A 22581-nucleotide genomic window follows, 5' to 3' on the forward strand; every position below is an offset into this window, starting at 1 on the left:
TGATCAGCCTGGTAGCAAGGTTGAGAATGGATTTGATAGGGGCAAGGTGAACATTAGGAGTACCTGTGAGAGTGGCATTACCATAGTCAATTCTTGATAGGACCAACAATTGCACAACCGATTTAAAGTCATCGGTTGGAATGAAGGGTTTGATTTTTTTGAGGTGCTGAAGTATGAAGAGAGCACCTTTGGCTGAGTGTTTTATGTGGGGGTGAGGCTGAGGTTCTGATCAATGCTGATGCCGAGGGATTTGACAGAGTTAGAGATGGAGAGAGAGCAGTTGAGGGCTTTGATGTGAGATCCAGAGATGAATGGGGAGCGGGTTGTTTTTGGGAGAGAATAGAATGATTTCTGTTTTTTTAGGGTTAAGTGCGAGGTGGTTTGATGGAACCATAGTTGGATCTTAGTCAAGGCATCGTTGAGATGTAGCACGTTAGCATGGGATTTGATCCTATAGTAAAGTTGGGTGTCGTCGGCATAGAGGTGGTAACCAATTTTTGCTTGTTTGAGGGTGAGGGGTTCCATGAAGAGGTTGAATAGGATGGGAGAGAGAGAATGGAGCCCTGGGGGATGCCCCTGGTGACAGGTAGAGGTTTGGAAAGGCAATTGCTGATTTTAATTTGTTGTGTTCTGTTGAGGAAAAAGTGAACCACTTAAGAACAGTTCCGTCAAAGCCAAAACGGTTTTTGAGTATGTTGAGTAGGGCAGCATGGTTAACAGTATCAAAGGCAGCAGAGAGGTCAAGAAGAATGAGAACGGAGGCGTCACCTTTGTCTAGGGAGCGATGGATGTCGTCAGTGATGTTGAGCATGGCTGTTTCAGTGCTACAGCCCTTTCGAAAACCTGATTGGGAGGCATTTAAGAGGTTGAATGAGTTGATGTGATTGTCCATCTGGCGCAGGGTGCATTTTTCCAGGGCCTTAGATAAGAAAGTAAGGTTAGAGATAGGGCATAGGTCATTAAGTCAGTTGGGTCGACTGTAGCGTTTTTAATGATGGGGTAATTTGGCCTAGTTGGAGGGATGCAGGGACCATACTGGAGGAAAGGGAGGAGTTGATGATGGAGGTCCAATATGGGGCGATGATATGTTTTAGATCTTGAACTAGGTGGGCCGGGATGGGATCTCTGGTATGTGAGGATGGTTTCAACTTGGAGATGATGCTAAGGATATCCCTTTCTGAGACAGGACTAAAGTTAATCCAGGAAGCATTGGTCTTTCGCTGGGGGACAGTGTGGTGGGGTACCGCATGGGTGACAGTGGCGGAGAGTTGAGCAGACCCCGGGGGGTGGGGGGGGAGAATGGGAGGGGGGAATGGCAGGAGATACGGGGAGAAAGTTAAGGAACGGAAAAGGATTGGTCAATCTTTGTGATTTTGTCAAAGAAGAAGCTAGCGATTTCCTCACATCTTTCAACCGAAGCTGAAAGATTATGGGGGGCTGAAGTAGTTTGTTTTTTAATAATGTTAAATAGTTTTCTCGGTCGATTTTTTGCCCGGTCAAGTTGTGAACGGAAAAAGGATGCTTTTTCGTTAAAAATATGGTTTTTATAGCTGGCCCTAGCTGCTCTGAGGAGGGTAAGATTAGAGGAGGAGGGCTGTTGCCTCCAAGTGCATTTGGTTTGTCTGCGGGCTCGCCTCTCATTGTTAAGGTCGGCCTTGAACCAGGGTTTGGATGGTTTGCTTTTTTTGTAGTTTGAGCTTGGCTGGGGCAATTTGGTCAAGGACATCAGCGATGGATCTGTTGTAATGATCCGTAAGGTCATTCGTGCTGTGGGGGAGAGGAGTAGGTTGTAGGTAGGCTTTTATTTTGGTCTCCAGCTCGCCCGGGGGGATAAGGTGAAGATTTCTGGTTAGTTTCATTTGTTGTGTTGTATTAGAGGAGGGGGGGGCATGGAGCTGTTGATCTTGAAGAGGATGAGGTGGTGATCGGACCAGTCAATGGGGATAATGTTGGAGAGAACATCCAGGTCCTTGCTGGTGATGACAGCATCAAGGGTGGCACTTTTGTCGTGTGTTGGAGATTTGCAAAGTTGTTTCAAGTTGCTGATATCGAGTAGGCCGCCGTTTAGGAGCCTCCTGTTGGAGCTCCAGGTTTCTGGGATCACCTTTTGGTGGATATCCCTGCATAAACCTAACCAACACCGGCCTGCCTCCTGCATGCACTTCGTGCATCTACCGGGCAACTCCACGGATGCCTTTTGGGAGTAATAGGACGGCAACTCACCTGAAAAGCTGTTGACTACTGTGGCGACCCCGACCTGCAGCCACGCAACCTGGTTAGCCCAATGCCAGCGCTGCTTGGAGATGGCTCACCTCGGTGCGCTTGGGTCCTGCGAGCCGGACCTTTCATTACTGGCGTGACGCTGGGCCTCCCCGCTTGTTTGTCTTCTTGGAAACTGATTGCTGGTGGGTCCTGTGGGGTGGTCGGATTGCTGCCAGGTGCTGCGATCAGCATCGAAGATGGCGGCGGTCAGTCTCGGTGCCTAGGACTGGTACGGAGAAGTTTTTCGATTGGAGCCGATCGGCGGGCGGTCATCACCTGTCTTTTTTCCCAGCCACTGCCTGTCATTCTTTCTCTACCCGCTGACTGACTCACCCCACGTGCGGTCAGTGGGGAGCCTATGGTGCATGTGAACACCGCGCATTGCCTGGGCTCTGCCTCGGAGCCGTGCAGGAGGCGGGAGCAGCAGGAAAGAAGTTTGCGTACTTCGCCCTGACTACAATGGTCATTGGACTACAGCGTACTGCCGCAGCTCTGCTCCGAAGGCCTTGCAACTGGTAGGAGCAGCTGGTCAACGGATAGCGCTCCTTCGCACTGCCTGCATCGATCCTCGGAGCACCGGGCGCTGCCGAGTATCTGCTCTGGAGCTTCTCAGGAGGCGAAAGCAGCAGGAGGACAGACCATTCACAGCGCCCTGTCAATTTCGGTCTATTGGACCCTGGAGCTGCTGATCTTGTGTGTTTCAGTGATGCTTTCCTCTGGGGCTCATTTGGGATGGGCGCTATTTCTTCTCTGCTAGCCCATCTCTCCTTCATCGTGACACTGTTGTTCTCTCTGGCGAATTGAACGAGGTGAGGAGGTATATTTGGGGAAGCGGTTGGCATTCACTTAAGCATGGTCCTGTGAATAAGTATGAGCCTCGAGCTAATTGCCTGACTTTAAAATGGCGCCTGCTCGAGGCACATCCTCACTGGTAATCGACATTGAAACTGGACTGCTTTCTACTTTCAACCTGGCTGATTGTCCTTAAAATGGCGTCTGTTCGAGGCATTAAATAAATTGGGCCTCTATCTGACTTCCACACTGTTTCTAATAGTGATACAGGTCTGACTGTCTGGACTAGGACCTAGATATATATTAGGGATAGGAAATAAGGGGGACTTCAATTCAGCTGGTTATGAAGTAAGCCCCTCTTGCAGGTACACTGGGCATGAGGTAAGCCCCGAACCACGCGCCTGCTTCCCCTGATCTGGGTCAGCGACCCGGCGCCCTCACCACCTGGTGCCCGAGACGGCGAGTTGCTCCGGGCCCTTGATCGGCCTCTGCTGGGTGCTGCCGTGGCCATGGTTGAGGGTTGGAGGTGCTGCACGTTGGGTGTCGCGCTTCGTCTCCCCCTAACTTCAATGTAAATGTACATGTAAATGTAAATGTACAGGAATTTATATAGCGCAAATCACCAAGAGGTTTCTAAGCGCTTGCTTAGGGAACCCGTCCTGGTATTCCCCTGTGAGATAACCCCGGCAGGGTATCCGCAAGGTGAAAGCCAGGCATCCCGCCGCGAGGGGCCGTTGTGGAGATTAAGCAAGCTATTGCCCAGAGTCGCAGAGTGTGAACCCGTGAATCGAGTAGGCACCGGAGCGAGAAATGTCGAGTCCATGGACATTTTAGGACTCAAGACCCCGCCGAGCCGGGAATTGAACCCTGGTCCTGGGCTGACCTCTGCTTCCAGGTCTGCCTCCTCTAACCAGTGAGCCACACTTCTCCACTGAATGACGAGGTATGCGGTTGGCTGCCTAGTGCTGTTTTAACGACAGCCTGACTGCGGTTCTCCCCTGGTCCCCCATGGTGACAGCTGAAGCTGGAATCATTTATTTTGCTGCTCAACGTGATGGAGCAAGAGGGTTGCACCACATCTCCCCTGCAGTTTGACTAATCTAACGCACCGCCGGTGGACCGGACCCAAAATGGCGACGGCCCGATCTCCATTCTCCTCCGGTCTCCCCTAACTACCTACACTCACTAGCTCCTCCATTCGCCCATGACCTACTGCGGTCCCATGATTAATATGGGGAGCAATGCCTCTCCTGGACCTCCTTAAACAATCCTTACAGTAATAGACGGCTACCTGGACCTAAAATGGCGACGCCGCATTAAGACTAAGGACCTGGGCTCTACCCTCATCTAATCTTTCAAACGTCATCAAAGGAGATGACCTGGTGGCACACTAATCATCTCCAGCTCACAGCTGCTAAGCAGGGATCACTCTGTTTCGTTTCTCCTGCAAGACATCCTCAATCAACCCCAATCCAATAGGGGTGATGCTAAACCTCGCTCAGGCAATCCCTCTTATCATGCTATTTGTATTCTTGGATTGTTAATGCTGCCCGTAATGTGAGCTGTGTTAACTATATTTTAATTTTATTTATTATTTAGTCTAGGTGCAATCATATTGGTTCACCTCATTGCTGTTTTCGTATTTTGATTTTAGTCTTGCTATCTACCTCTGCTCCATGTGCACTCATTTTAGACTCCCCCACTTTATTTTTCTCCACTGCTCACAATTTTAAATCTTATATTTTAATTTTCCTGGATTTTCCCTGGATTGTTTATGCTGCCCGAAACGCAATGTGAGTTATGTTAACTATTTATTTATTATTTAATTTAGGAGCAATCTTAATGGTTTACCTCATTTCTGTTTTTGTATTGTAATATTAGCCTTGTTTTCTACCTCTGCTCTACGTGTACTCTTTATTGACTCCCCCACTTCATTTATCTCGACTGGTTACAATTTTAATTTTACATTTAAATTTTTCCCAACGTTTCCTAGCTTCTCTTTTGATTATTGCGCACAGATGCACCTTTGTCTTCATCTCCCTGCTCCTCTTTGATTTGCTTATCACTATTACTCACAGATCTTTTTCCCCCTCTATCTCGTTCTCCCCTACCACTTTCCCCTACTACTTTCCATTATTTTCTCTCCTGTCTAGCACTACCTCCCAGTCTACCACCTCTCATAACACCTAACCTGCCCACTACCTCCCCCAAGAATCCCCCCTCTTCCCTCCTCTGGCCCCCCTAACGCCTCCCACTCGACCCATTACATTCCACGGTCCACAACACCCCCCTGATAATACTACCTCTACACCAACGTTCCCCCACCTTCCCCCATCTCTCATATTCTCTGCCCACATTGTGCTCTACCCCAATCCACCCCCACTCAGTCCTCCCCTCTCCCCCTGGCCACTAACACTTACCCATCATGCCACCCCTCAACCTTACCCACTTGTCACAGGACTCACCCATCACTAAACATGGACCCAACTCTTGGTCTATCCTTTACCCTGCTAACCTTTCCAAAAATGGCAAGAAAAACTTCAAACACAAACTTCTTATTCGCCATCAAGAAATCTTATTTGTTAACAACTATCTTAGCCTAATCTCCATCATTAAAACTAACGACATCTTCTACACTAAACACCCCTCTAAATGGAAAAGTATCTTTCTTCGCCACCTTCCTATCACAATTTCCCGTAAAATCCCTTACGGTCTGAAACTTTCCTCCACTCCTTCCCCCACATTCCCTGGTGAAATCGACATCTCTATTTTCAATTCAGGAAATATCCTCATTCAAGCTTCCAAAAACCACCTCACCATTTTTGAACACCACTTCAGCTCTTTATTCCATAACCTACCACCTACTTCGTCCGCTAAACTTTCTCCCCCCAAATGCAAGAGACCCCCTTGCCCCCTCGCTCCCTGACCACAACCCAGCTGGTCCCGGACTCACTAATAGACATTGAAACCCCCGACTCACAGATATATCTTCCTACGACCGCATCAACAACCTCCGCCCCTCCTGTTCTTCCTACAACCCCCTCTGCCTCCCAAACCCTCTCTCGTCCGGCTCCCCTACCCCCCCGGCACCCCAACAGCTGCACAAATTACCCCTTTCACCATCTCTCCTAGCAACCTTACTACTTCTCCCACTGTCACCTTAATACATCCCAATCGTCACATAACTCTGCACCTTGACTCCCCAACAGCTCCATTAATAACTGTAATCCTTTCTCCCGCCACCCATCCCACCCTTTATCCAGCTAACAGCCCCCAGCACCCCCCTCATGACCCCCTCTCCTCTCATTTCTACCAATTGACCCCTGGGATTACCATCACACACCCTCCTACACCACTGCCTCCTTGCAACCTTAACACCCCTCTCTCCCCTCCACCTGGTTTCCCACCAATCTTACACCCCAATCCACCACTTCTGACCAACTGGGACCATTCTCTCCTCCCACTTGATCTCCTATACTCCCTCCCCATCACTCTTCTTACTCAGTCTCTCCTAAATATAGAACTCCACCTCTCAACCCTCGTGTTAGAACGCTCCTCCCTCAAAAACGGTTTAAACTCCCTCGCCGCAAAGAATCTTTCCAGTCACATCTACCCCCAGGACCTCTTACCTACGAACCCTTCACCCCACAGCCAAGGGGCTACTCCCCCTATCGAAATCACCTCACGCGATTCACCCAGCAGTAAATGCTCTAGCATACCACGCCTCTTCTTGAACCATCTCCCCCCCTGCTCTCCCTGGCCTCAATTTAAACAACCTCGCATCCACGCCGACCACAAAGTCTCTCCCACCTCACTCATCTATCCCTGTGATCCTTGGAACAAGTAGGACCCCGTCCTCCCCTGCTTCGCCCAGAACTCCGCAACAACTCACCACTACCCACTCCTGTTCACCCACAAAAATGACTGACCCCAAACCCATAAACTGCATGCTTTTTAACTCGCGTACAGCTTCCTGCCATGCAACTGAATTCGCCTCAAAGAATCCTTCCAGTCACACCTATCCCCTGGACATCATACCTATGTACCCTGCACCCCACATCCGAGGGGCTACTCCCCCTTTCGAAAACTCCTCACCCGAGTCGCCCTGCAGTAAATGCCCTAGCATACCACCCCACTTCGCGAACCATCTACCCCCCTGTTCTTCCTGGCCTCAATTTAAACCACCTCGCCTCCACACCAACCACAAATTCTCTCCCACCTCATGCATCTATCCCTGTGATACTAGAAACAAGTAGGACCCCCCTTCCTCCCCTACATCGCCCAGACCTCCACAACAACTCACCACTATGAACTCCTGCTCACCCACTTAAAGGACCAACCCAAAACCCCTCAACTGCATGCTGGTCAACTGCCATTCAGCTTCCTGCCAAGCTACGGAAATTGCGGAGACCATTCTCAGTGAAAGCATTGACATCGCATTTCTGACGGAAACATGGCTCAATGACCACTCCGCATCAATCCTGGACCTGCTTGCACGCCCAGGTTACACCATCCTCAGAAAAGACAGGCTTATTCAAATTGGTGGGGACCTCACCATAATTTATAAAGATGAACTTCTACTCACACCTGTCCGGTAACAATCTACATAGCGGGGACTCTATCTACATGCAGATTCTTAATCTTGAATGTCCCCCTGGTACCAGACTTGATCCAGAAAAGTTGAAACAGCTCTCCTGCACCAGTAGGTGGTACTCAACTACACCTCAATGCTGGGTTCAACCCCTGACATGACATACTAGGAGTTATACAGACCACACACCGACGCACTGGTGTCAGTCTCTCATCTTTGTTTTTTTCACATCCTCGGATGGGAAGACGTGGCCAAAGAGATTGACAAAACGTTTTGCAGTGTACCAAAATCGAATCTGAGACCTTAACACTGTACCCAAGACCACTTCTCAAGGGGAAAAGCCGGGACTGGTCGAGGATCTGCAAGTAGATGGAGGATCCATGATGAAAACCGTTACCACAGTTAAGTAACTTGTATTATTTTTATTTTTTATTTTATTTGGTGGTAAATTAGCAATTTAATAACATATTTATCACAAGAAGTGGGACAATACACATTATAACTCCTTTCCCATATCACAGTTAAGCTAGATTACAGAAAGAGAAAAAGACGACAATAATAACAAGCATTGGAATGGCAAACAGATCTTGCCTTCAGGACCTTATAAGTGTTTAGCCATGCAGCACATTATCCTGGGTGCTGTGCCACCAGGGATTGAATAGCGGCGGCAGCGTGGGACCCAATTATGCTGTACGTTGACTGTATTAAGCTGCAATAGGCAAATTATGTGGCGTAATGCAACACATTTTCTGATAGTATTACTTCATCTTTTTGTTATTTTTACTTGTGTTAGCACTGCCTGGGCAAAAGTTTAATGTCATTAATACCAATATAAAAGAAACTGACAATTGATCAGCCAACCTTAGTGAAGTACCTTCCACTGCGTAGCAGCACCTGTCGCTACGTATTAAGTAATCTACGTATTAAGTAACTTTTGATCCGTTTGAGCTAGAAGCAAGAGTTTTTGTTAAAATCTGCAGATTATGCATTGTATGATGAATTATGTGGCAAATCCAGAATTATTATGAAATGCTACGGCACAAAACTGCATAATTCCAATTATACATTTTGCATTAGAGGCTGTGGCAGGGCACAATGAATTAGTGCTAAAATTATGTGGTGTGCTACCATTCAATTAAAGGTACGTACACATGAGCCAACTGGAATGTGCACTGGAGATGCAATTTATAGAGAAACAAGAGTAGGATGCCAGAAAGTACGATATTGCTGGGCATGATCACACAGGTATTGATGGGTGGCATTGTGGTGTACATGAACATGGTTGCAATGGTGGGGAAATAATCTGAAGGAAATCCATGAAAGCAAAATCATACCGAGTATCTCTTCTGGATTCCATTGTTCTTGCGCCTGTCTCTCTTCATGACCTCCTTCTGCCATTTGGGGGGAATATCCATACCAGCCACCCCATCCAGGAAACCAAGACTGGAGATATTGTAACATACCACTGCCACTATCATGGTCAGGGCTTGCATCAGGTGACTGTCTTTGGGGATCAGGTACTGGTTCTCTTAAGCTCTGGCAAGAAATAATAGAAGACAATAACTTCTCAATTTAATCCCTTATTATGTTAACATATTAATGGTTTATGAACACAATGAAAACAAACCAGTATTCCACAGATAGCATTTTATTTTTAAACATCAAAATGAAAGAGTTTGACAATGACTCCATCGCAGGCATTAAATAAATGAATCCTTGATCTTAAAGATGCTGGACTGCTTAAACAAGAAACAAATATAATTACAACATTGATGGTTTCACCTCTGCCAGGTCCTTTTGCTTACGAAGTTTGTCATGGATCACTTCCTGTAAGATCTTTAATTGATCAAAGGTTTGTTCTTCTTCAATGCGATCAATTTCAGCCTATAAAATCAAAATAATAATTATTTAATAAATTGAATGATTTCTAGTTGTTACAAAAAAACATAATTTTTAGAAGTCAAACAAGAACAAGTTACTTACCTTCGGTAATGCCTTATCTGGTAGAGACTATCTAGCCGCTGATTCATTACCTTAGAGTTATCCCAATATGCGGATACTTTTTGTGAGCGTGGTGTCATCAGTGTTGTCCACGCCGTGACGTGTGCGGTGCCTATATAGGCACCACCCCAGCACGCGGACGTCAGTTTCTTTTCGCGCCTTTCATGCCAGGAGTGTGGAGCCACAAAGAACACTGATCACTGGAGTGGAAAACTAGTGCCCTGAAATGGAATAAACACTGTCCCTTGAAATACGTTTGCACAGCAGGAAGGATGGGTGGGTCAATAAGGAATATGCGGCTAGATAGAGTCTCTACCAGATAAGGCGTTACCACAGGAACATAAGTTGTTCAGCTGATAGAGACTTCAAGTGCAGATTCCTCAACTTAGAATAGATACCCAATCAATACCTTCCTGGAGGTGGGTCTGCAAAACCATTTCATACTAAACAGTCCTGCAGGGCCGAACGAGCAAAGTGCCTGTCCTGATGGCCCTGCCTGTCCAGGTAGTAGTGCTTGGTGAACGTGTGCAGAGAAGCTCATGTTGCTGCTTGGCAGATGTCCAGGACTGGAACTCTGCGAACTAACACAGTGGTAGCAGCCTTAGCTCTGGTGGGAGGAGCACACAAGCTCCAGGGTGTTGCTTTTTAGGAAATGAGTAGCAGATTTTAATGCAGAGCACGATCCATCAGGAGAGTGTCCGTTTCTACACAGCTTTCCCCTTCTTCGTTCCAGCACACCCCACGAAGAGTTGGTCATTCACCGGGAATTCTTTCTAGCAGTTCAAAGTAGAATGACAATGTTCTTTTTGAGTCCAATCGGTGGAGTCGCTCCTCTTCCTTAGATGGCTGAGGCAGAGCGCAAAAATGTAGGCAGGGTAATAGACTGTCCTACATGGAAGGGAGCGACTACCTTTGGTAGGAAGGATGCTCTAGTCCGAATAACCAGATTGTCTGTGTAGATGTTAAGATACAGAGGCTAAGATGACATAGCCTGGAGCTCACTGAACATCCTGGCAGATGTTATTGCCACTAGATTCTGCATTCTTCGTTTTTCTCACAGGTTGGAGTCCAGTCCGGTTCTTGCAGGTGACCGGGGGAGAGCGTGAGTGAGCAGAGAGCAGAGACGGTGGCGACCAGCAGAGATCAGAGATACCGCTGTCCACCACTCGCACACCGTCCAAATAACATTTTACACCACATACCGCCGCCGGGGGGAGTACCGCGAGCAAAGGCAGTGAAGGCGGTGAAAGCGGAGCAGGAGGTTCCGCGATCCGCATTCCACACCGCCGTCGAAGAAATCAGGCGCGGAGAACTGCGGAAAACGAGAGCCGCAAGCAGTAGCTGCCGGACAGCTGGCTAGTAGCGGAAAGGCACCAGGGGACCGTGGTTGTACCTGTTTGTCTGCTTGTCTGCTTGCCAGCTAAGGCTGAAGCCGCGAACCACAGTAGACCACAGCGTTTTGCACAGAAGCAGCTTTGGGCACATGGAGGCAGGCTGCGGAGGGCTTCGAAGGCTCTGGAGGTTTGGAGGCTGCCAGGGACTCTGGTACTGCTGACTTTGTACTCTGGGGACTGCGGACCCTGGGGGGGCAAAGCGAGGGTAACTGAAAACTCTCCATTTCCACCCAGTAAAGGATCCCTAAAGCATCCTGCTGTCAGTCTGAGAGCTGTGGCAGCCGCTGTCTCTGGAGGCCAGATAAAAGAGCATCAAATCTCACGGTTGAGAAACTAGCAAGGAGCAACAGGAGTCCTTTTGTGGCACATTTCATGCCCCTGCATTTTTGCACTTCCACATTAAGGAGCCTCGGGCTGTCATCAATCAGACCTGGGCGGACTCAGGCAGACCCGGTCGGCGAACCCAGGCGGTGAGTGTGGGAAGGGGGAGGTGGTCTGAGCCAGCTCCATCCGACGAACCAATCCACACCCCTCCCCCCCCCCTTGGCCTTAGACCCTTCTGCACCCTGCATACAGCCTAGAAGGGAAACTTGGACAATGGATTTCGTACTCTGCCCTCCGTACACTGTTTTAACCACTCAGCTTATTCCAACATACCAGCACATTACATCACCCTGTCATTCCACTTCATCACGCGAAAGTATTAACGATATCGACAATGATTTGCAATGTACATGGTGTAATTATACAATATTCATACTGGCACAACTAGACCCCCACAGGCACAGGGGTCCTGAATACTGCACGTGTACAGTCCGTCCGTGCATCTGCAGAGGTCTGTTTTCCGTTTCCATTGACAGTAACCGATCACCGGATGGAACGGTGATGCGGTTATCTCCATCCTGGGCTACCATCGTTTGGTGGGAATACTAGTACTTAACCACCCGCTTTCTCAGCAATCTCTGTCATCATAACAAAGTGCTGAAGGCAGGAGCACACCAAAGCCGACCGAGGCGGCTTTCAGAGAACCAAGCAGAGATCGCATCGTATTATCAACCATCCTGGTAAGAATGCAAATAACCAGGGGCGGTGGGTGACATTTGAAAGTGGTGGGGCGCAAAGTGATATGCATACAGCACCGTAGCGAGCGAGCGAATGCCAGCGAGCTCGAACCTCAAAAGGAGGGTTTGGGGGGTTACCCCCCCCAAGAAATTTTGAAATAAAGAAGAAAAATCGTGCATTTTCAAGCAAATTTGAGAAAGCAGGAAGGTTAATAAAGCAATTGTGAAAGTGCAGTTATTACATTAATAGACGACATAACATAGGTAGCTGCTTATTCAGTATAACCACAGAGCTTCATACATTCCTTCCTATTACGCTGCTTAATTCAGACTATAAGACTTTCATGAAAATCTCAGCTCTAAGAGTAGAAGAAGTTGCACAGCAGTTGGGAAACAGCCTTCATTTCCATTCTTAACACTAAAACATAGATTTAGTGGCGTTGCTCCATTCATGATATGTGAAATGTTCTCTAAAAACGCACATCATTCAAATGTGATGTTGCACATATGCAAAATGAAAACTAGTCCTGCACCTATGCATTAGGAAATTGTGCTATTCCTGACCTGTTATCGGTGGCGATTTACTTGCCAGAACAATGGAGGACGGTGGCTAGGTCAAAGCATTAAGAAGTGCATCACTCAAAGCTTGAGTATAATGTCAAAAATTAGCATTACCGATAATCCGAATTTTTATTACATACACTCCTTTTCAAAGTATCTAGATGTATCACAATGTACATACCTTTCCAATTCATAACAAACCCAAATGTGTCACTAGATTTCTCTATACATGCATGTGCTCCGGTACAACCTTCTTCTTTCATAGAAACAAACATTGGATAGAACATTATACTGCAATGTTTCAATGCTACAGAATCTATTTCCTTGTAGAACCCAAACTTGTAGTGCTCATCCTGATGCATAGGCATAGCAAACGCCTACAGAGCAGTTGTTACACTCCGGCTTAGTCCTAAATTTTGCTTGTGGAAAACTCTCCCCGTGCATGCCTATGCATTTATGTATGTATGTTAAGGCCACTCAATCACCTGTTATATAAGTTTCCTTCAAACTGAAAACCTCCGATATTGTGGGACCAATCCCCGAAATGTGAAAACATATGCAATGAAGCACATTAAAATGGCCCTTTATGATCCACAGAGCAAAGGCCTCAGGGAGGTTTGACCACTACCTAGAAGATAGCGTTCGCCTGGCCCATCGAAACAAGTTGCCAATTAAACAGGCCATCAGGGAAAGGTTGTGGTCTTACTGTGTATGTCCCCATTTTGTGACAGGCGTCAGTCCATTTAGATTGCTAAGAGGAGGGGGACCATCCTCAGATATATAACTTTGTTGGCTTTTGAACAAAAGTCCTAACAAAAATTACATTATGAGATCTTAAAATTATGTCCCCATAACGAAGAGGGTAGAAGCAAAACAAACCAAATCCAAAATGAGATATGGTCAAGTATACAGAGCAAAGCTGTCAGAGTTGAGAGCAGGAGATGTACGCATAAGGCTTCCTGTGAGGGTGGAGAATGGGACATTCCAAATATTCTTACCAAGGAAAACTGTAAAAGCAAACAAAGGAAGCTTAATTACATAAGATGACAAGTGACAGAGAGTAACAAATGATTGTCAAACTGCGAGAGACAATGTTAAGGTTGCAAGAGAATGGAAGATGAGGATAGGGAAGATAGCCCTGACGAGTTGAGTAAAGCTGCGTCCGAAGCACACTGTACAACAGTGGTGTTAAAAATGAAATAGAAATTCCAATGGTAATTTCCTCTCCCCCACTTCCCTTCCCGATACTTTTGGTTTGGCCCGTAGGACGTTGGCTGAATGGCTGAATTTGAGAGATGTTCCTGCCGTTTGGACTCACACTCCGGTGCTCTCTAGGAACAGCTTACTTTCTAAAGTTTTGTCAGGGTTGTTACACCATCACCCCAAATAATCCTTTTTAGTATGTCATCAACCCGACAAAACCATCTTTTACATGTAGTTTTACATTCCAAAGGCGAGAAAGGAAACTACTTTTCAAAGATGCAGCTAGATAGTATTGGAACACCACGAATCTGGAAGAAAACAAAAACTTACGATACTCGCCAGCAGTAAAGGTTGCACATTCCCTCCCACATCTTTTCCTCACTGATCAATCTTCTCTCGTTCAATATTTATGAACCCCTTTTTTGTTCATGTTCCGAGCTACGGGCATCAACACAGCCGGTTTGTGAGTACGACGCACCTCTGGGATACACACTCGCAGATCTTCTAGCTAATCCGTGTCCTGCTGAAAAGTGTAGCGGCGCACAGTGCGGACCCTGAGCGCCGCCGTCTCCCCCATTTTTCAGCAAAGAGCCCACATAATCCGGCTTCTGCTCCCTGTAACTGGACAGGACAGATATTTTGCTCAATCACTCGCTGCTTCTTGGTTGGGGAATTTAACAGAACTCATTTTAAAACCAGAATGGCAAGGCCAACTTTCAGTGGCTAAAGGTGCTTCGAGTGCCGCACTGTTTCATCATGGTTTGCACAATTATTGCACTGCTTTATTAACAGACCCAAACATACGAAAGCTTCGCTGTCTATATATTTCAATTACAAAATTTATATAAGTCGTAAAGATTAATATTTAAAGGACCGTAAACATTAATATTTAAAGGACCCACTCAAAGGTGGCCGAAACAAGGAAATACGCGGTGGCGTAGTGTTGTTGTATATAACATGATTCAGAAAAGCCCTGATCTTTTGACTGGGTAGGAGTGGTCTGCTTAATTCAGATACTCTGTCCATCACCACCCCCCTTTTTGAATCGTTTTGGCCACCACAAGTGTGGAAGGGTATGCTCAGATGTGAGTCCCTTGCTCACTGCACCATCAGGATTCAAGCAAGCCGGGCCGAAGACGGCTGTAATGCCAGAAACCGGTCCCCGGAAGCTTGTTTCCTTTCCAGTAAAGAATTGGCTTGGTAGTTTGGTCTGCCCTGTTCCCATGATGCACTGGGCCAGGGTCAGACTAATTTGCATGTAGCCAGGTTCTGAACTGGGATGGTGCAGTGAGCTAAAAAACGGTGATGGATCAAGCCCTGATCTTTTGACTGGGTAGGAGTGGTCTGCTTAATTCAGATACTCTGTCCATCACCACCCCCCTTTTTGAATCGTTTTGGCCACCACAAGTGTGGAAGGGTATGCTCAGATGTGAGTCCCTTGCTCACTGCACCATCAGGATTCAAGCAAGCCGGGCCGAAGACGGCTGTAATGCCAGAAACCGGTCCCCGGAAGCTTGTTTCCTTTCCAGTAAAGAATTGGCTTGGTAGTTTGGTCTGCCCTGTTCCCATGATGCACTGGGCCAGGGTCAGACTAATTTGCATGTAGCCAGGTACTGAACTGGGATGGTGCAGTGAGCTAAAAAACGGTGATGGATCAAGCCCTGATCTTTTGACTGGGTAGGAGTGGTCTGCTTAATTCAGATACTCTGTCCATCACCACCCCCCTTTTTGAATCGTTTTGGCCACCACAAGTGTGGAAGGGTATGCTCAGATGCGAGTCCCTTGCTCACTGCACCATCAGGATTCAAGCAAGCCGGGCCGAAGACGGCTGTAATGCCAGAAACCGGTCCCCGGAAGCTTGTTTCCTTTCCAGTAAAGAATTGGCTTGGTAGTTTGGTCTGCCCTGTTCCCATGATGCACTGGGCCAGGGTCAGACTAATTTGCATGTAGCCAGGTTCTGAACTGGGATGGTGCAGTGAGCTAAAAAACGGTGATGGATCAAGCCCTGATCTTTTGACTGGGTAGGAGTGGTCTGCTTAATTCAGATACTCTGTCCATCACCACCCCCCTTTTTGAATCGTTTTGGCCACCACAAGTGTGGAAGGGTATGCTCAGATGTGAGTCCCTTGCTCACTGCACCATCAGGATTCAAGCAAGCCGGGCCGAAGACGGCTGTAATGCCAGAAACCGGTCCCCGGAAGCTTGTTTCCTTTCCAGTAAAGAATTGGCTTGGTAGTTTGGTCTGCCCTGTTCCCATGATGCACTGGGCCAGGGTCAGACTAATTTGCATGTAGCCAGGTTCTGAACTGGGATGGTGCAGTGAGCTAAAAAACGGTGATGGATCAAGCCCTGATCTTTTGACTGGGTAGGAGTGGTCTGCTTAATTCAGATACTCTGTCCATCACCACCCCCCTTTTTGAATCGTTTTGGCCACCACAAGTGTGGAAGGGTATGCTCAGATGTGAGTCCCTTGCTCACTGCACCATCAGGATTCAAGCAAGCCGGGCCGAAGACGGCTGTAATGCCAGAAACCGGTCCCCGGAAGCTTGTTTCCTTTCCAGTAAAGAATTGGCTTGGTAGTTTGGTCTGCCCTGTTCCCATGATGCACTGGGCCAGGGTCAGACTAATTTGCATGTAGCCAGGTTCTGAACTGGGATGGTGCAGTGAGCTAAAAAACGGTGATGGATCAAGCCCTGATCTTTTGATTGGGTAGGAGTGGTCTGCTTAATTCAGATACTCTGTCCATCACCACCCCCCTTTTTGAATCGTTTTGGCCACCACAAGTGTGGAAGGGTATGCTCAGATGTGAGTCCCTTGCTCACTGCACCATCAGGATTCAAGCAAGCCGGGCCGAAGACGGCTGTAATGCCAGAAACCGGTCCCCGGAAGCTTGTTTCCTTTCCAGTAAAGAATTGCCTTGGTAGTTTGGCCTGCCCTGTTCCCATGATGCACTGGGCCAGGGTCAGACTAATTTGCATGTAGCCAGGTTCTGAACTGGGATGGTGCAGTGAGCTAAAAAACGGTGATGGATCAAGCCCTGATCTTTTGACTGGGTAGGAGTGGTCTGCTTAATTCAGATACTCTGTCCATCACCACCCCCCTTTTTGAATCGTTTTGGCCACCACAAGTGTGGAAGGGTATGCTCAGATGTGAGTCCCTTGCTCACTGCACCATCAGGATTCAAGCAAGCCGGGCCGAAGACGGCTGTAATGCCAGAAACCGGTCCCCGGAAGCTTGTTTCCTTTCCAGTAAAGAATTGGCTTGGTAGTTTGGTCTGCCCTGTTCCCATGATGCACTGGGCCAGGGTCAGACTAATTTGCATGTAGCCAGGTTCTGAACTGGGATGGTGCAGTGAGCTAAAAAACGGTGATGGATCAAGCCCTGATCTTTTGACTGGGTAGGAGTGGTCTGCTTAATTCAGATACTCTGTCCATCACCACCCCCCTTTTTGAATCGTTTTGGCCACCACAAGTGTGGAAGGGTATGCTTAGATGTGAGTCCCTTGCTCACTGCACCATCAGGATTCAAGCAAGCCGGGCCGAAGACGGCTGTAATGCCAGAAACCGGTCCCCGGAAGCTTGTTTCCTTTCCAGTAAAGAATTGGCTTGGTAGTTTGGTCTGCCCTGTTCCCATGATGCACTGGGCCAGGGTCAGACTAATTTGCATGTAGCCAGGTTCTGAACTGGGATGGTGCAGTGAGCTAAAAAACGGTGATGGATCAAGCCCTGATCTTTTGACTGGGTAGGAGTGGTCTGCTTAATTCAGATACTCTGTCCATCACCACCCCCCTTTTTGAATCGTTTTGGCCACCACAAGTGTGGAAGGGTATGCTCAGATGTGAGTCCCTTGCTCACTGCACCATCAGGATTCAAGCAAGCCGGGCCGAAGACGGCTGTAATGCCAGAAACCGGTCCCCGGAAGCTTGTTTCCTTTCCAGTAAAGAATTGGCTTGGTAGTTTGGTCTGCCCTGTTCCCATGATGCACTGGGCCAGGGTCAGACTAATTTGCATGTAGCCAGGTTCTGAACTGGGATGGTGCAGTGAGCTAAAAAACGGTGATGGATCAAGCCCTGATCTTTTGACTGGGTAGGAGTGGTCTGCTTAATTCAGATACTCTGTCCATCACCACCCCCCTTTTTGAATCGTTTTGGCCACCACAAGTGTGGAAGGGTATGCTCAGATGTGAGTCCCTTGCTCACTGCACCATCAGGATTCAAGCAAGCCGGGCCGAAGACGGCTGTAATGCCAGAAACCGGTCCCCGGAAGCTTGTTTCCTTTCCAGTAAAGAATTGGCTTGGTAGTTTGGTCTGCCCTGTTCCCATGATGCACTGGGCCAGGGTCAGACTAATTTGCATGTAGCCAGGTTCTGAACTGGGATGGTGCAGTGAGCTAAAAAACGGTGATGGATCAAGCCCTGATCTTTTGACTGGGTAGGAGTGGTCTGCTTAATTCAGATACTCTGTCCATCACCACCCCCCTTTTTGAATCGTTTTGGCCACCACAAGTGTGGAAGGGTATGCTCAGATGCGAGTCCCTTGCTCACTGCACCATCAGGATTCAAGCAAGCCGGGCCGAAGACGGCTGTAATGCCAGAAACCGGTCCCCGGAAGCTTGTTTCCTTTCCAGTAAAGAATTGGCTTGGTAGTTTGGTCTGCCCTGTTCCCATGATGCACTGGGCCAGGGTCAGACTAATTTGCATGTAGCCAGGTTCTGAACTGGGATGGTGCAGTGAGCTAAAAAACGGTGATGGATCAAGCCCTGATCTTTTGACTGGGTAGGAGTGGTCTGCTTAATTCAGATACTCTGTCCATCACCACCCCCCTTTTTGAATCGTTTTGGCCACCACAAGTGTGGAAGGGTATGCTCAGATGTGAGTCCCTTGCTCACTGCACCATCAGGATTCAAGCAAGCTGGGCCGAAGACGGCTGTAATGCCAGAAACCGGTCCCCGGAAGCTTGTTTCCTTTCCAGTAAAGAATTGGCTTGGTAGTTTGGTCTGCCCTGTTCCCATGATGCACTGGGCCAGGGTCAGACTAATTTGCATGTAGCCAGGTTCTGAACTGGGATGGTGCAGTGAGCTAAAAAACGGTGATGGATCAAGCCCTGATCTTTTGACTGGGTAGGAGTGGTCTGCTTAATTCAGATACTCTGTCCATCACCACCCCCCTTTTTGAATCGTTTTGGCCACCACAAGTGTGGAAGGGTATGCTCAGATGTGAGTCCCTTGCTCACTGCACCATCAGGATTCAAGCAAGCCGGGCCGAAGACGGCTGTAATGCCAGAAACCGGTCCCCGGAAGCTTGTTTCCTTTCCAGTAAAGAATTGGCTTGGTAGTTTGGTCTGCCCTGTTCCCATGATGCACTGGGCCAGGGTCAGACTAATTTGCATGTAGCCAGGTTCTGAACTGGGATGGTGCAGTGAGCTAAAAAACGGTGATGGATCAAGCCCTGATCTTTTGATTGGGTAGGAGTGGTCTGCTTAATTCAGATACTCTGTCCATCACCACCCCCTTTTTGAATCGTTTTGGCCACCACAAGTGTGGAAGGGTATGCTCAGATGTGAGTCCCTTGCTCACTGCACCATCAGGATTCAAGCAAGCCGGGCCGAAGACGGCTGTAATGCCAGAAACCGGTCCCCGGAAGCTTGTTTCCTTTCCAGTAAAGAATTGGCTTGGTAGTTTGGTCTGCCCTGTTCCCATGATGCACTGGGCCAGGGTCAGACTAATTTGCATGTAGCCAGGTTCTGAACTGGGATGGTGCAGTGAGCTAAAAAACGGTGATGGATCAAGCCCTGATCTTTTGACTGGGTAGGAGTGGTCTGCTTAATTCAGATACTCTGTCCATCACCACCCCCCTTTTTGAATCGTTTTGGCCACCACAAGTGTGGAAGGGTATGCTCAGATGTGAGTCCCTTGCTCACTGCACCATCAGGATTCAAGCAAGCCGGGCCGAAGACGGCTGTAATGCCAGAAACCGGTCCCCGGAAGCTTGTTTCCTTTCCAGTAAAGAATTGGCTTGGTAGTTTGGTCTGCCCTGTTCCCATGATGCACTGGGCCAGGGTCAGACTAATTTGCATGTAGCCAGGTTCTGAACTGGGATGGTGCAGTGAGCTAAAAAACGGTGATGGATCAAGCCCTGATCTTTTGACTGGGTAGGAGTGGTCTGCTTAATTCAGATACTCTGTCCATCACCACCCCCCTTTTTGAATCGTTTTGGCCACCACAAGTGTGGAAGGGTATGCTCAGATGTGAGTCCCTTGCTCACTGCACCATCAGGATTCAAGCAAGCCAGGCCGAAGACGGCTGTAATGCCAGAAACCGGTCCCCGGAAGCTTGTTTCCTTTCCAGTAAAGAATTGGCTTGGTAGTTTGGTCTGCCCTGTTCCCATGATGCACTGGGCCAGGGTCAGACTAATTTGCATGTAGCCAGGTTCTGAACTGGGATGGTGCAGTGAGCTAAAAAACGGTGATGGATCAAGCCCTGATCTTTTGACTGGGTAGGAGTGGTCTGCTTAATTCAGATACTCTGTCCATCACCACCCCCCTTTTTGAATCGTTTTGGCCACCACAAGTGTGGAAGGGTATGCTCAGATGTGAGTCCCTTGCTCACTGCACCATCAGGATTCAAGCAAGCCGGGCCGCAGACGGCTGTAATGCCAGAAACCGGTCCCCGGAAGCTTGTTTCCTTTCCAGTAAAGAATTGGCTTGGTAGTTTGGTCTGCCCTGTTCCCATGATGCACTGGGCCAGGGTCAGACTAATTTGCATGTAGCCAGGTTCTGAACTGGGATGGTGCAGTGAGCTAAAAAACGGTGATGGATCAAGCCCTGATCTTTTGACTGGGTAGGAGTGGTCTGCTTAATTCAGATACTCTGTCCATCACCACCCCCCTTTTTGAATCGTTTTGGCCACCACAAGTGTGGAAGGGTATGCTCAGATGTGAGTCCCTTGCTCACTGCACCATCAGGATTCAAGCAAGCCGGGCCGAAGACGGCTGTAATGCCAGAAACCGGTCCCCGGAAGCTTGTTTCCTTTCCAGTAAAGAATTGGCTTGGTAGTTTGGTCTGCCCTGTTCCCATGATGCACTGGGCCAGGGTCAGACTAATTTGCATGTAGCCAGGTTCTGAACTGGGATGGTGCAGTGAGCTAAAAAACGGTGATGGATCAAGCCCTGATCTTTTGACTGGGTAGGAGTGGTCTGCTTAATTCAGATACTCTGTCCATCACCACCCCCCTTTTTGAATCGTTTTGGCCACCACAAGTGTGGAAGGGTATGCTCAGATGTGAGTCCCTTGCTCACTGCACCATCAGGATTCAAGCAAGCCGGGCCGAAGACGGCTGTAATGCCAGAAACCGGTCCCCGGAAGCTTGTTTCCTTTCCAGTAAAGAATTGGCTTGGTAGTTTGGTCTGCCCTGTTCCCATGATGCACTGGGCCAGGGTCAGACTAATTTGCATGTAGCCAGGTTCTGAACTGGGATGGTGCAGTGAGCTAAAAAACGGTGATGGATCAAGCCCTGATCTTTTGACTGGGTAGGAGTGGTCTGCTTAATTCAGATACTCTGTCCATCACCACCCCCCTTTTTGAATCGTTTTGGCCACCACAAGTGTGGAAGGGTATGCTCAGATGTGAGTCCCTTGCTCACTGCACCATCAGGATTCAAGCAAGCCGGGCCGAAGACGGCTGTAATGCCAGAAACCGGTCCCCGGAAGCTTGTTTCCTTTCCAGTAAAGAATTGGCTTGGTAGTTTGGTCTGCCCTGTTCCCATGATGCACTGGGCCAGGGTCAGACTAATTTGCATGTAGCCAGGTTCTGAACTGGGATGGTGCAGTGAGCTAAAAAACGGTGATGGATCAAGCCCTGATCTTTTGACTGGGTAGGAGTGGTCTGCTTAATTCAGATACTCTGTCCATCACCACCCCCCTTTTTGAATCGTTTTGGCCACCACAAGTGTGGAAGGGTATGCTCAGATGTGAGTCCCTTGCTCACTGCACCATCAGGATTCAAGCAAGCCGGGCCGAAGACGGCTGTAATGCCAGAAACCGGTCCCCGGAAGCTTGTTTCCTTTCCAGTAAAGAATTGGCTTGGTAGTTTGGTCTGCCCTGTTCCCATGATGCACTGGGCCAGTGTCAGACTAATTTGCATGTAGCCAGGTTCTGAACTGGGATGGTGCAGTGAGCTAAAAAACGGTGATGGATCAAGCCCTGATCTTTTGACTGGGTAGGAGTGGTCTGCTTAATTCAGATACTCTGTCCATCACCACCCCCCTTTTTGAATCGTTTTGGCCACCACAAGTGTGGAAGGGTATGCTCAGATGAGAGTCCCTTGCTCACTGCACCATCAGGATTCAAGCAAGCCGGGCCGAAGACGGCTGTAATGCCAGAAACCGGTCCCCGGAAGCTTGTTTCCTTTCCAGTAAAGAATTGGCTTGGTAGTTTGGTCTGCCCTGTTCCCATGATGCACTGGGCCAGGGTCAGACTAATTTGCATGTAGCCAGGTTCTGAACTGGGATGGTGCAGTGAGCTAAAAAACGGTGATGGATCAAGCCCTGATCTTTTGACTGGGTAGGAGTGGTCTGCTTAATTCAGATACTCTGTCCATCACCACCCCCCTTTTTGAATCGTTTTGGCCACCACAAGTGTGGAAGGGTATGCTCAGATGTGAGTCCCTTGCTCACTGCACCATCAGGATTCAAGCAAGCCGGGCCGAAGACGGCTGTAATGC

At 48.3% G+C, this 22581-nt stretch overlaps 1 protein-coding gene across 1 annotated transcript in view; it reads right to left on the bottom strand.

Moving 5' to 3' along the window:
* Positions 1-22581, bottom strand: part of LOC144752502 (intermembrane lipid transfer protein VPS13D-like) — a 189641-nt gene that overhangs the window by 29658 nt on the left and 137402 nt on the right. Inside the window, exons 11-12 of the mRNA XM_078640411.1 lie at positions 9428-9529; positions 8980-9181 (exon numbers count right to left, since the gene is read on the bottom strand). Of these exons, the coding sequence (XP_078496537.1) occupies positions 8980-9181; positions 9428-9529 (304 nt within the window). The remainder of the gene's footprint in view (positions 1-8979; positions 9182-9427; positions 9530-22581) is intronic.

Source organism: Lissotriton helveticus, chromosome 5_1, assembly GCF_964261635.1.
Source record: "Lissotriton helveticus chromosome 5_1, aLisHel1.1, whole genome shotgun sequence".
Lineage (NCBI taxonomy): Eukaryota > Metazoa > Chordata > Amphibia > Caudata > Salamandridae > Lissotriton > Lissotriton helveticus.